The sequence below is a fragment of the Pseudomicrostroma glucosiphilum genome (assembly GCF_003144135.1).
Source record: "Pseudomicrostroma glucosiphilum strain MCA 4718 unplaced genomic scaffold BCV69scaffold_1, whole genome shotgun sequence".
Classification (NCBI taxonomy): Eukaryota; Fungi; Basidiomycota; class Exobasidiomycetes; order Microstromatales; family Microstromataceae; genus Microstroma; species Microstroma glucosiphilum.
The window spans coordinates 174348-187285 of record NW_020289913.1 but is presented as its reverse complement, the minus strand read 5'-3'; the positions used below and the strand labels follow the sequence as shown (position 1 = coordinate 187285).

The window sequence follows — 12938 nt, the reverse complement described above, 5'->3', positions numbered from 1 at the left end:
ATGCTCTTCACTAGGCCTGAAGAGCGCATATAGAGTGGAATGGAGTGGGTCAGAGTCAGAGTCAGTAGAGCCCTCGCCTAGTATGACTTCTCCTCCTGCTGCCAAGGCTCGACGGCAAGCAGGTGAAACGCGCCATCGATGCTCTTTGCCTGACGTAGAAAGTCTGGATCAGTATTGCGGTTGGTCATTGTTCGAGTAGTGGAATCGAGATACGCTGTAATGCTTGGAGAGCAGTTTGAGTCAAGGCGGCGAAAGTCACACACGGAAGTGGAACAGGAGCGGAGTGTGGCTCGACGTGACATCGGAACGGGGGGCCAGGGCATGAGTGGGATCCAAAGAAGTCTCCACGCCCTGCCCACCTCGTTGATGAGCATGGCAGCAATTCCAACTGCACCGTCTGATCCCCAAGATATGGACAGTGTTACCAGAGCAAATGGACGGGGTGATATTGATGTTGGGACTGCCGCCGCTTTTGTACAGTACGTCGACGTCAAGAGATCAAACATGTGCCGGATATCTCCCTACCATCTAAACCAGCTTGCTGAAGATCTTCGGAGCGGTGCACTATGGGTTCGACGAGGCAAGGGGAAGGAGCAGAAAAGGTCAGAATGAGAGCCTTCAACACCGCGTCTCTCTGCATGCTGCCGACTCACATCGCTGGCGCAGTGGGCAAGGTGGACTGTCGAAGTGAGGTGTCAGGTGGAGAGGTGGGTCAGAAGATGAACAATCAGACGCATAATCTGCCTCGATCCCGGGGTTTCAGTGAAGGCGAAACCTCTCCTTCTGTGAGTCCACGACACTTACAGCTACATCGAGTGGAATGAATCCGCCGCGGAGCAAGGGCATACGAGACCGGTGTATACAAGTTGTCAGCAACGATATAAATCCCCTTGACAGCGTCTCATGTCTAGTCATGCCTACTCATACTCACAATTCCTCCATGCAGTCCTCGCCTTTGAATCCATTGCCCTCGTTGACCCTGTTGGTGCACTCGTCAAAGTGGTGCTTTGCTGGGGCACACTGCTTGGACTTCTCGCACTCTGCAACGGCGCAAGGTGTAGGAGGGGATGGAGGGGGAATGGGTCAGCGGGCTGCTCCGTTTGGCCAGAAGCGAGGCAGGCTGAGCCCTTCCAGTCTTTGGGGTGTCTCCACTCACCCTCGTAGATGCCAGGCATGAGGTCCTCCTGGAGAGCAAAGAGAAGGCACATATCGTGGATCGTAGGTCAGTGAATCCGTCCGGCGGCCTCTAGACGTTGATAGTTGTCTTTGCCGACTGCTGTAGCTAGCTTGAAAAACGTACCTCTTCCTCCTCCTCTTCCTCCTCGTCGTCACCTCCCGACTCCTCCTCCTCTCCCTCTCCACCCTCTGAGCTCTCCTCGTCGCCTCCGGACTCTCCCTCTCCTCCCTCTGACTCTTCACCGCCCTCGGAGGCCTCTCCCTCCTCGCTCTCGCCCTGTGAGATGAAGTAGTAAAAGGCGAAGGTCAGCTAGAATGGTCTTGCGGGGTTGCGCATGACCGACAAGGCAGGGCAAGGCTTTATAGGCTGGCAGCTCCTGCTCCTTCGTTCTCGGCCAAATAACAGTCTGAGCTCAACCAGCTCTTCAGAGCTGGCAAGCGTGATGGACGCAGCTCAGGAATGTTTCGAGAATCTCCTGGCCTGTCCTGGCCTTGCCTTGCCCCTCTCCCTTCGAATGAGCTCAACCCACCTCGTCGTCAGCGTGCAGGGCAGGCAGCATGGAGGAGAAGAAGGACGTCACAGAGGACATGATGTCCTCGCTGGCATACGACTGCGAGGAGGACGAAGAGGAGTAATGTGAGGATGTGAAGGAGGACATTGCGGTCTTCAAGTGTCCCTTGTGGCGATGGGTGCGAGGTGAGTGTGTGGTAGACTGATGTGGTGAGGACGGAGCGCGGGCGGGTGCGAAGGAGTGAGTGAGTGGCAGGCGGGCGCGGGTTAGAAATCGGCTGGCCTCGGGGGCGGCGTGTGTGTGTGCCTGCGTGCCCGTCCGGCCTGGGTGGCCCTGCCCCGCCATTTGCCTCTGGGCGGAGCCGTGAGCGCGCGAGTTGACTGACCGATGGGCCAAGCGCACCTCTCTACGGGGTCACTCCTGAAGATGATCAGTACATTGTGCTCAGAGTATGCTGCTCAACAAGCGTCGTCGAGGCCGTAGATAGCGATGCAAGCAATTCAAGGTGCCGCATGGAGAAGTCGATGTGCGCTCGACAGTCATCTGAGAGCCACCCTAGCAGCAGGGGAGCCCTCGACTAGATCTCTCCATCTACCCAGATCCAGGCGATGTCTTCTACAGATGGCATGCTGAGTAACCTTCCGCTGCCCATGTATTGCTACCTGCTTGCTCTGTATCCATGTTCCACCCCCGGGCGTCACCTGTGAGCAACTTCGTCTTCGATCGCTGCGTGTGAGAATCCTGCGTGTCCTTCCTGGCCGTGCGTGGGAGACGAGTGACTCGGCTCAGGGGCTGCAGTGGCCTGGCCCAGAGTCAAAGCGCAGGCGCCCGCCGCCATTCTTCCTAGGCCATTTGCTTGCTTGCCCCGCTACCAGATCCTCATTGTCCTATCGCACACCATCTCGCCACTTGATTGCAATATCAAGCATATACAATCAACACATCCTGATACAGGAGCCTATCGCTGGTGCTGCTTGCTCCCTGCAAGCACTCCCTTCGAGGTCACTTTAGCTCCTCAGATCATCCAATCTACTCCCATCCTCACCCTCCTTCCGAACCCCACGATGCTCCACTCGTGACCTACATTCCTTCTCATCTCCCTCGAGCGAAACAGTGCTGCGTCGACTGAGTCATGGCAGACAAACAGGGTGCTGCTGCTGCCGCCGCTCCCACAACGGCGAGCAATGGCGGCAATAGCAATGCTCCTGGAGCAACCTCGAATCCAGCGTCAGCTGTGAAGCCCTCACTGAGGCAGACCATCTTTCGCTCCTTTCGCGGGCCCCAGGTAGCTGCTCCTCTAGCCTCTTCGGCCACTGCTTCTCCTACATCGAGACCCATTGATCATCACAAACCCGACTATGGCTCGTCTGTGGCCAACCCTTTCGACGTCGATGCAGCAGCAGCAGCAGCTGCCTCTGCTGCCGCCGAGGCTGAGCTGGCCGCTTCTCAAGAGGACAGTACGCCCAAGACCCCTGCGGATCAGTTCCGTGCTCATTTGGTTGAGCTCATCAAGCCTCTTCCCCTCAGTGAGCCTAGACGCGCAGAGACAATACTCAATCGATGTGAGAGACTTGCGGCCATTGGCACAGCGACAGAGATGTTGGACCCACCTCCCCCACAAGGCCAGGTCTTCCGCGTAGCCGTCACTCTCCTTGGCGGAGATGACCATGCCCAGTATCCTCTAGCCATCAAAGAGGCAGCTTGTGATGTCCTCGCCAAGGCGGTCAAACACTCGGACGAGAAAGCGAGCGCAGCCCCACTGGCTCTTCGAGAGACCCGCAGTGGCGCTCCAGGATCACAATCGTCCAAAGCTCTTGACAGCGATCAGCCGCTAGCCACAATCGATCGCGCTCTCATGTATCGCATGGTGAAGGAGTTGTCAGAGGATGAGTCACAATCCTCTCCTTTACGCAAGCTACCTTCAAGAGATGACTTATCTGCAACCTCGTTCCCGAGTCTGCATGCTCAGCTACGTGCCCTGCACGCCCTTTCTCGCGATGGAAGGGACGTTGCGTCCTTTGATGGAATCATCCCGCTCCTCAGTCGCTGGTTGATCATAATTTGGAGAGAAGTCCAGGCACTGAGGCAGCTCCACAAATTTGTCAAGCCAACTCCCCAGCCTGAAGAATCCACGTCCGGCCGCTCCGACAGCGGACCTTCTTCTCAGCCCATCGACGAGCATCTTTACGTAGAGCAGCTCTCAGCCAGAGAATGGTCTCTTCAGGCAATCTTGCACTTGATGCGCTCCATCTTCAAATTCAGTTTCCCCCAGGTCACGGAGCAAGTGGAAGCTGCGTTGCAGTCCCTTGCCTTGCTAGTGCTCACGCCATTGTCGCGAGATTTGCTGGTAGACGACGATAGCACGCCTCTTCGACGCTCTTCGACGTCAGGCGCAAACGTGACGAATCTGCAGCCCTTGGTGTCATTGACTCGCGATGCTTCTCGCTCTCAGTCTCGCGACCGTAGACCTCGAGCTAGCTCAATTGAAGGCTACTCGTACTACGGCATCGAGGTGGGCATCACGCCTGATTCTGGATCGGAATCTTCGCCCATGATGACACCACAGCTTGGACCCAAGGCAGGCGGTAGTCTTGTGGCCCCAATGAATCTCTCGACCCTTGCCCCCTCTCACAGCAGGAGAGCGCCGTCGCAACTCTCTCACTTGATCACCGTGGACAATGAAGACTTGCCAGTCTTTCCTCATCTACAAGATACGGAAGTTCGTGCCATCATCGAGCTCCTTGATACAGTTCTCAAGTACGGCTACATTCCTCCCACATGCGTCTTGCCTGTCTCGATGCTGCTCTGTCGCATTCTGGGCTACGATTCGGTCGCAGCGGCAGCAAAGACGCCCACAAAGGCATTGCTGCCCCAAGATTTCACGCCATGGCAACAGGCCGTGTACCCTCTCCTTTCGAATCTGCTTCACAGTCACTCTGCGTATAGGGCAATTCGTCAAGTGCGCGAAGTACTACTCAAGCAGAGACCAGGCGACCTGACATCGCCCATTGGTGATGCAGACGAGGATGCAGAGACTGAGGATGGGGCAGAGGATGAAGCGGTATTGGCCGGAGCTGTCCTCTTCCTCCGCTTCACAATGACGATTCTGGCCAACCTGGCCCGGGACGGACGAGGATCGAAAGATCCTGCCATCGCAAGCCGAATCGAAGAGGATTTCCTGGGCCCCCGTTTGCCATTGGTCCTCCTAATACCGGCATTGCGTGGCGCGTTGCTGCGCCAATCTGACATCGTTGACCTCCAAGTCGTATCTCTCGTCGAGGCTCTACTACTGCCCACGAAGCCAGTGATAGATGGCGCTGGGCCACCGATTCCGCTGTTGTCGAAGAACCGTCTGAAGGGAGAAGAATGGAATGAGCTTCTTCAGCTCACCTCTGTAGCCAAGAGACACATCGAGGGGTGGCATTTCAAGGCAGCTGGAGGCGGAGCAGAAATTCGCGTACCCATCGTCCTGCAAGCTCTGGTGACGCTCTTGGCCAAGCTACCCTTGGCTAACCCTGAGCAGCTGCATCTTCCGTCAGGCGAGGCAGCAACACAATCTTCGCCAGGTGGAGGTCTGCCTCCTCTTACCCTGCCTTGGACTCCGAAGCTGAGCTCGTTGCTTCTCTCACTGGCGCCCACACTTCCCACTCGGCTGACGCTCGATCTCATAAAGTATCACCGGGCACAGCGCCTGTGCTTGCCTGTCAATCCCGACTGGATCGGCAATCTTCAAAGGCTGTTAGGTGCATTTATGTATGGACAGGTCAAGCTGAAGGTCGACAGCAATACCGTGTCGCCTTCAACGTCGAGTAACGTCACCGCTGCTGGTGCATGGCAGGACAAGTCACGCAAAGCGCTGGCTACGCTGCTACTAGAAGACGTCTATGAAGCCGTCGTCAGCTTCCCAGCTTATCGAGCGACCTTGATGCGTGAGATCATCTTGCCGACGGCCCGTATGCTACTCCCGCACGAGTCTGACACCGAAGTAGATACCAAGACGCGTGAGGTACTCATCCAGGCTGCCTCTTTGAGCAGTGCAGCGTCCGTGGGTGCCGAAGGAGAGGGCGAGGACATCTTCACGGCCGTTCGGGAGCTGTTCTGCAAATTGGCCCGCGCCCCGAGTACTGCGACGTCGTCTTCTGGCAGCAATGGAGGGCACGTCCATTTTGCAGACGCGCCAGGCTCGCACGATCATCGCAGTAAGCGAGACACGAATCAAGCAGGAAAAGACGATCAGAGCAGGGCGACAGAGCCTTTGACGGCAGCCGAACCTTTGAAGTCAGGGCCTCTGCCGATCTCCAAGCCGATGCAGTCGGCTTTGAATCTGATCTCTATCTTCAACCAAATCGCCTTCTCATCGCCATGGGTCAACTTCGACAATGCAGAGAGCCTCCTGGTCGAGCAAGAAGAAAAGGCACGAACGGCTTGTATCGCCATCTTTCGCGACCTGCTAAGTCTTGTGCAGCCCAGTACGGCTGCCACGGCAGAGCTCGTTGGCAATGGAAACGGCAGTGTGGATATCCTTACGGGCTCGACGACTTCGAACGAGACCAGATTGGCGATCCTGCAATGGTTCTTGCGTATCAGGACTGATCGTCACCATCGAGTCTTCTTGATCGGAAACCTCGATGAGCAAGTGGAGCCATCTGCCTCCATCATCCTGAAGACTCCAGAGGCAAAGGCTGCTGCTGCAGCTGCAGAGGCAGCTACTGCCAGCGGAGAGAAGTCCAGAGCGGCCAGGACCGAAGGCAGAGAGGGTGGCAGACGCCCGACTATGGGAGGCGACAGTGCAGCTGCGGTCCGCTCGAGATCGAGGGCGAAGGACAGAGAGCCTTCGAGAGAAAGAGAGAGAGGCAGAGCGGAGCGGGTCAGCGATACGACTGCACCTCGAGGAGCCAATCGCAGCATTAGCGCCTCGAGGGGTGGGGCGGTGGCGAAGAAGCCTGCCGCTGAGCATCAATCGCTCTGGCAGATCCCGCAGATCCTGGCCTTCGAGATGCCAACCACCAGTCTGCGAAGTGACATCGTCTATACGTATATCCACGACGATGATCCATCATGCTCTCATCATCATCAGCACAAGCCTGGAGCAATGCCACTCCCACTGCCCGTGTCAGATCTTCTGGCAACCTACATCAAGATTATGGCAAGCGAGAAAGATTGGGAGCTCGTCTCGTACGTCATCTGTCACTTACCGCCCCAGCTCTCCAACAAGCATCTCTTCTGCGGTCCGAAAGCGCAGATACAAGTCGTCGCCCTTCGTCAATTCCTCTGCTCACTGATTCTGCAGCAGAAGCTGATGGAGGAAGTTGTTCTCCCAGATGACATCAAACGATCCGACGTCTATGCTGTCTGCTATGCTACTCTCACGACACTGCTGAGCTATCGAGCTCTATTCAGTCGATCACAGCTAGACGAGATGGTCGAGGCATTCATCAGCGGTCTGAACAAGTCGCAGAATACAGCCCAACCGTGTGTGAGGGCACTCTCAATAGCAGTCTACGAAGCGCAAAAGTCGGTCACCCGAATGCTGCCGTCTATGCTAGTCAAGCTGTCGACGATCATGTCGCACATGACGATGAGTGTGCACATCCTCGAGCTCATCGCCTCAATTGGTCAAGTACCTGCTTGCTATGCCAACTTTACCGATGCAGAGTACCGGAGAGTCTTTGGTATTGCATTGCAGTACATTCAGTACCACCAGGCCCACTCTGTCGCAACTGCATCGTCGGCAGCAGGCAACAGAACAAGAGAAGACTTCCGTGCGGACCCTTCCTCTTTCACCCTGTCGCAGTACGTGATGATGCTGGCCTACTACAACATTTCCATCTGGTTCATGACTCTGCGTCTCGGCGAGCGCGAGAAGCATGTCTCGAGCATCATCCGAGGCTTGCAGCTAGCGAATGAGGGTAGAGATCAGGTCGCTGATCAAAGCGAAGTCTGCTTCGACTTCCTCGCCCGCTTCACGCACTCCAACGCGGACCCCAAGCCCAAGCGCTCCTTCCTCAACTCCGTCGTCATGGGCGATCGCAACGTTAACGGCAGCGCAGTTGCGCCTGCATCTAGCAATGGCCGAGGCGGCAATAATGGCAAAGACACGGGGCGAGTCAGCAAGACGTGGCTTGTCGGAAAGGGTCTGATCACCATTACCGCATTGCGAAAGGAAGGTTGGATGGAGATTGTCATCCGTCGTGCGTCTGGCACTATTGCGATGGTCAGCAAGCTGGAGAATGTCCCCATCAGTGTGCTGCCTGATGAAGACGGCGAACGGCAGGACTTGCCTGCTGCTTTGATGATGGACCGGAATCCGCGTACAGCAGCTCTGGCCGTTCTTCGAGCCCCGAAGATGAGGCAGAGGGGCATACGTGTCCCGACGCTCGAAGATGCCGAGCAAGGGAAGGACGATTGGCGCAGGCTCGCCCCTGGACAAGAAGCGGCCGAGGTTCTAGGAGAAGGGGAGCGCCTGCGCTCGAGGGAAGTCGTTGGACCTGCGCATTTCGGACTCGCCCCTCGACCGCGAGGCGCTTCCTTCTCTGGACCAGTAAGCGAGGACAAGATGATTCTGAACGGAAGCAAGGAAGCCAGTCCTTATGAGCTTCCAGACCCAGATGCGGACCAGCAACAGGCGGGGAATCTGCCGTCTGCCAATACCGATGAAGAAGCTATCGAAAAAGTCTTGACGAGCGTCCTTAGCGAGGGAAGCAAGCTTCGACAGCAAAAGGAAGAGCAGAGTAACCAGGCCAAAGCTGCCAATGGCTTTGCTGAGCCTGCTCTTGTCCATCAGCCGCCTCCCAAGCAGAGTGTCATCCGAGAGCCTGCCATCGACCCAAGCACTATCGCGCTTCAATTCTCGTCTTACCCGGACAGCAAAGAGCAGCCGATTCTACTGCCTGACGAACCAGCAACGGCTCGTCTGATCAAGGCCATTGATCTCACACCTGTGGTCGATCTGCACAAGATTGGATGTCTGTATGTGGGCCCCGGTCAGAAGGACGAAGTTGAGATCCTAGGCAATCGACATGGCTCGCCCGGGTATGTGCGCTTCCTAGCTGGTCTAGGAGACCTGATCACGCTCAAGGGTCAAGAAGACGTGTATACCGGCGGTCTGGATCGTGAAAACGACGTGCACGGAAAGTACGCCTACGCGTGGAGTGACGACATTGCCCAGATCGTCTTCCACTCTGCAACGATGATGCCCAATCGACCGGAAGATCCTCGCCATTCCTCCAAAAAGGCACTGATCGGCAATGACTGGGTACACGTCGTCTTCAATGAAAGCGGTAGCGAGTACGTCTTTGGCACCATTCCTTCGCAGTTCAACTATGTCAACATTGTCATCTCTCCCACTACAAAGGGAGGTACGAATCTCGGCAGTGTAGGTCCCCTAGACACGACCTTCTACCGCGTCTCTCTGCAACGTCGTACCGGTCTCCCTTCCTTTTCACCCGTTGGCGATGGACAACTCATCTCGGCCGGTTCACTCCCACTCTTTGTGCGCTCTCTAGCACTAAATGCAAATGTCCTCAGTCAAATCTATAATGATACTGGGGAGAGCATGCAGCCTTATTCAAGCAACTGGTGCAATCGACTTAATCATGTAGTGAGGTATAAGAATCAGTGGGAGGTCAAGAGGAGGAAGAAGTTGGAGGAGGAAGGAGTGATGGAGGACGATGGGACTACGGTGGATGCGAAGGACTTTACTTCATTTACGTGAGGAAGAAGTGGAAGGGGATTCCGGGGAGGAGCGGTCAAGAGGAACAACGATTAGGAAAGAATTATGTGTTGTATGTATATACTGGGTAACGAAAAGACAAAACAAGTACATGTGGGGTGCACATACTGTACAACAACACTCAAACCTCGACCGACTGTGATTGCGCAACCTCGTTCTTCTCCCCCTTGCTCGCCATCGACATCTGCGTCTCCTTCTCCTCTTCCAGCACTCTAACCCTCCTCCTCAACTCCCACAATTCTACCTCCTTCTCTTCAGCCCGGGCCCGCATCTCTTCTGCCTGTGTCACAAAAGTCCTCGCTGCCCTCTCAAGGGAGAGATGGGCAAGGAGTTCCGAGAGGATGGGTCGATGTGGACTTGTAGTCTGAAGTGTTTGTAGACGAGCAAGGAGTGTTCCATGAGTTGGATTGGGGCTAGGGGCAGTGGGAGAGAGGGGGGTAGCAGCTGCTCCTGCAGCGGCTCCTGCTTTCTCTCCCTCTCCCTCTCCATCTGCCTGGGCATTGGGAATATGCTGACCATGTTCCTCCTGCATCGCCGCCCACTCCGGTCCCGTCCTCTCTCCTCCAAGATACCGCGGCAGCAGTCCTTTGAGCTCTGCATGCTCAGCAAGGGCGGCATTAACATCTGGCCGCCGTAAGTTGAGGAGATGCCCAGAGGCCTCTTGCAGCGCGAGGGCGGAGCGAGCTACCTCCAGAGGTAGATCGTGCAGGGCTGTTTGACGAGTTAGGAGGTTGGTGTGCTGCGATTGCAGGTGTAGGTGGGCTGGGGACTCGGCGTCCATGTTGGTTGGGGAGGAGGAGCGGAGTGGGTTGTTTAGGATGCCACCTGTAGAATCTTGTGAAGGCCCTATGGGGAGGTCCCTCGATGTGAATCGTGCCACTGCAAAGGAAGCCTCTGCATCTTCTTCGTGCTTCTCCTTTTCCTCTTTCTCCCGCCGACGTCTCTCCTTCTCTCCTCTCTTCCCGGGCCACTTTCCCCTCAAACCCTCTCTCCACTTTCTCCCCCTCCTCTTAAATCTCCTCTTTGTTTCATCAATTCTACTACTGACCAAAGTTCCCCAACTATCCGTAAATACACTGATCAAAATAGTAAGTACCGCAACTCCCATCAAGCTCCAAATGATGAAGAAGGCTCTTCCTCCACCACTCTTGGGCGTATAATCTCCAAAGCCAATTGTTGTAAAGAGGACAAAGCAGAAATAAAAGGCGGTAAAGAAGCTCCAGCCTTCGGTAAAGTGGAAGACTAATGCGCCGAGGAGCCAAAAGGCGATGAAGAGGAGGAGGGAGACGGTTAGCTTGGAGTAGAATTCGCTGGACTCGCGTCGGGCTAGGTCTGTCTGGTAGGTGGACCAGGATTGTTCGAGGTTGGCGCGCTGCGCAGCTAGGGAGGCTTCGAGAGCCTGAATGCCTGCAGTAGGATCGTCTTGGGTCTTGGAGTCGAGGGTGGTAAGAGGCGAGCTCGATGAATCAGCTTGCGACGACTGTCCGTCTGTTAGCGAAGCAGCAGGAGCCAATGAGACGGTCTTATCGCCCTCGGTGGGTAGTCCATTACCAGGAGATGGTTGTCCATTGACACCGTTTCCATTGGTACCTTTCCACTCTGACTGGCTCGCAGGTGGTGACTCATCTTTTCCAGAAGTAGGACTATCGGTCTGTGGACTGCCATCCGGCGCAGGCTGACTTGCGCTGCCATTCATCCGAGTGCCAGACAGTCTCCGCACTCGCGATCCCCTCCCAGCAGCACGAGTCGTCGTCTGCGCCAACAACTTCTTTGCCTCTCTCCTTTCCTTCCTAAACTCCTTGATTCCCTTTCTCCTCGCCTTGAGCTTCTGGCGAAATTCTTTCCTCTTCTTCCTGTAGCTGTTGTCGAATTCCTCCATGATCGTCCGGCCCGCACTGTAGACAGTCATGGCAAAGAGGGCGATCCCGATGGGGGTATAGAAGAAGAGGAAGATCTTGGATCTGACGGTGGTCGGTAGTACGTCGCCAAATCCGACAGCTAGCAAGAGGACGACTGTGAAGTATAGAGCGGTCATGAAGGGCAGAGAGAGGAGGATGGACCAGATCAAGGAGCCGATGGACATGTACACCAGGAGGACCATGACGACGATGACCAGGTGAGTCTGCTTGGGCGTCAGACCAGAGCCGGCATTCTTGAAGTCCTTGGTGCGGAGAAAGTCGACGAGGAGAGTGATAGTGCAGAGGACAGAGGTCGTAGTTGAGGCGACGGTCATCCAGTAGGCCTGCGAGTAGGTGGACCCATCGTTGACTGCATGGATTACTCCAAAGGCTATGAGAGCAGCGGTGTTGATGAGATCATGGATGATGAAGCAAATTGCCGACGCCATTGTACCTTTGCGCGGCCCAATGAGCTTGGTGAACCGGAAGATGAGGAAGATGTTGGCGAGGACGGCTGCAGCCATCGAGAAGGCTAGCCCGATGTAGAGGATGGGTGGGTTGTCCCTGTAGTCTACATTCTCTCCAACTGGGTTGATCCGGACGTACCACTTGGTGCAGATACCCGGGACCTCCAGCATGATCGAGAATGGCGCAAGGGCGCCTGATAGTAGAGGCATGCGGCGGTAGATTGTGACGTCTCTCACCCGACCATCTTGGGATTGAGCGCCCTCTTCGCCACCCTTCCCTCCGTCATCCTCATCATCCGCTCCACCTCTCGCCCGTTTCCCCCGCTTCCTGACTTTACGGAACACATGATACGGCATGTGCTTAGGGCGATAGCGACCACTCTTCACTCTGCCATCTCCATCGGAAGAGGCAAGCGTATCTGCATCGCTCGTGTCCTCCGTCCAGGTCGACATAACGCTCAGCCCATCCGAGTCTGTGGTGTCGTCGTCGTCCTCATCATCGGAGGGATCTCGCAGCGAGCTCGCGGTGCTGTCTGCAGTGTTTGACCTGCGGACAGGACGTCGTCTCTGAAAGGAAGAGGGGGAGGAGCCGCCGGTTTGGAGAGGTGATCCATCGCCTGTATGGAAAGAGACGGACTTGGTGGGAGTGGTGGGCACCGCTCGCCTGGCAAAGCCTCGTGCAGGGACGTGGAAATGAGGAGTAGACCGCCGGTGTGCGTGTGATGGGCTGTTAGATCCAGTCGAGGCCGTGGCAGAAGGACCTGGGGCAGAAGTGCCCTGGCCAGTATCGAGAGTGAGGTGTGGCTGCATGACTTTACGCGAGCTTTGTACGAGTGTTATTGGCCACACTGAGGCAGTGTTGTCAGAGAAGACGAAGATGAAGACAAAGGAGGAAAGGAAGTCATGGCGATGAAGGGAGGAGTGAAGATACCCAGATGCTTTCAGTCATGGAAGAGGAACATCAGCATAGACGAAATCATGGTGCTTTGCTTTGGCTGCCTGCTTGCTTGCGCTTGCTTGCTATCTCGCCATCTCACCCTGCATCGCTTCCCGCCCCGATTCAAAGTCCGCCCACGCCACAAGCCTGCAATTCAGAGCCGGCCGGCCGGAACGGCAGAAACGGAAACGGAAGGAGAGAGGAGCAGGAGCAGCA

General features: G+C 56.0%; 3 protein-coding genes across 3 annotated transcripts; 1 reads left to right on the top strand and 2 right to left on the bottom strand.

Moving 5' to 3' along the window:
• Positions 1-464: 464 nt before the first annotated feature.
• On the bottom strand, positions 465-1879 carry BCV69DRAFT_279464 (Non-heme 11 kDa protein of cytochrome bc1 complex). The gene is made up of 7 exons (XM_025491264.1): positions 1707-1879; positions 1301-1453; positions 1157-1184; positions 932-1040; positions 910-911; positions 654-679; positions 465-564 (listed from the first exon to the last, which is right to left on the bottom strand). The coding sequence occupies exons 1-7, from the start codon at positions 1764-1766 to the stop codon at positions 529-531; spliced, it is 414 nt and encodes a 137-aa protein (XP_025350696.1). The 5' UTR covers positions 1767-1879; the 3' UTR covers positions 465-528.
• Positions 1880-2554: 675 nt separating this feature from the next.
• Positions 2555-9644, top strand: BCV69DRAFT_279463 (hypothetical protein). The gene has a single exon (XM_025491263.1). The coding sequence runs from the start codon at positions 2821-2823 to the stop codon at positions 9400-9402; it is 6582 nt and encodes a 2193-aa protein (XP_025350695.1). The 5' UTR covers positions 2555-2820; the 3' UTR covers positions 9403-9644.
• BCV69DRAFT_279462 (hypothetical protein) lies at positions 9265-12769 on the bottom strand. Its single transcript, XM_025491262.1, has one exon. The coding sequence runs from the start codon at positions 12593-12595 to the stop codon at positions 9542-9544; it is 3054 nt and encodes a 1017-aa protein (XP_025350694.1). The 5' UTR covers positions 12596-12769; the 3' UTR covers positions 9265-9541.
• Positions 12770-12938: the final 169 nt, after the last annotated feature.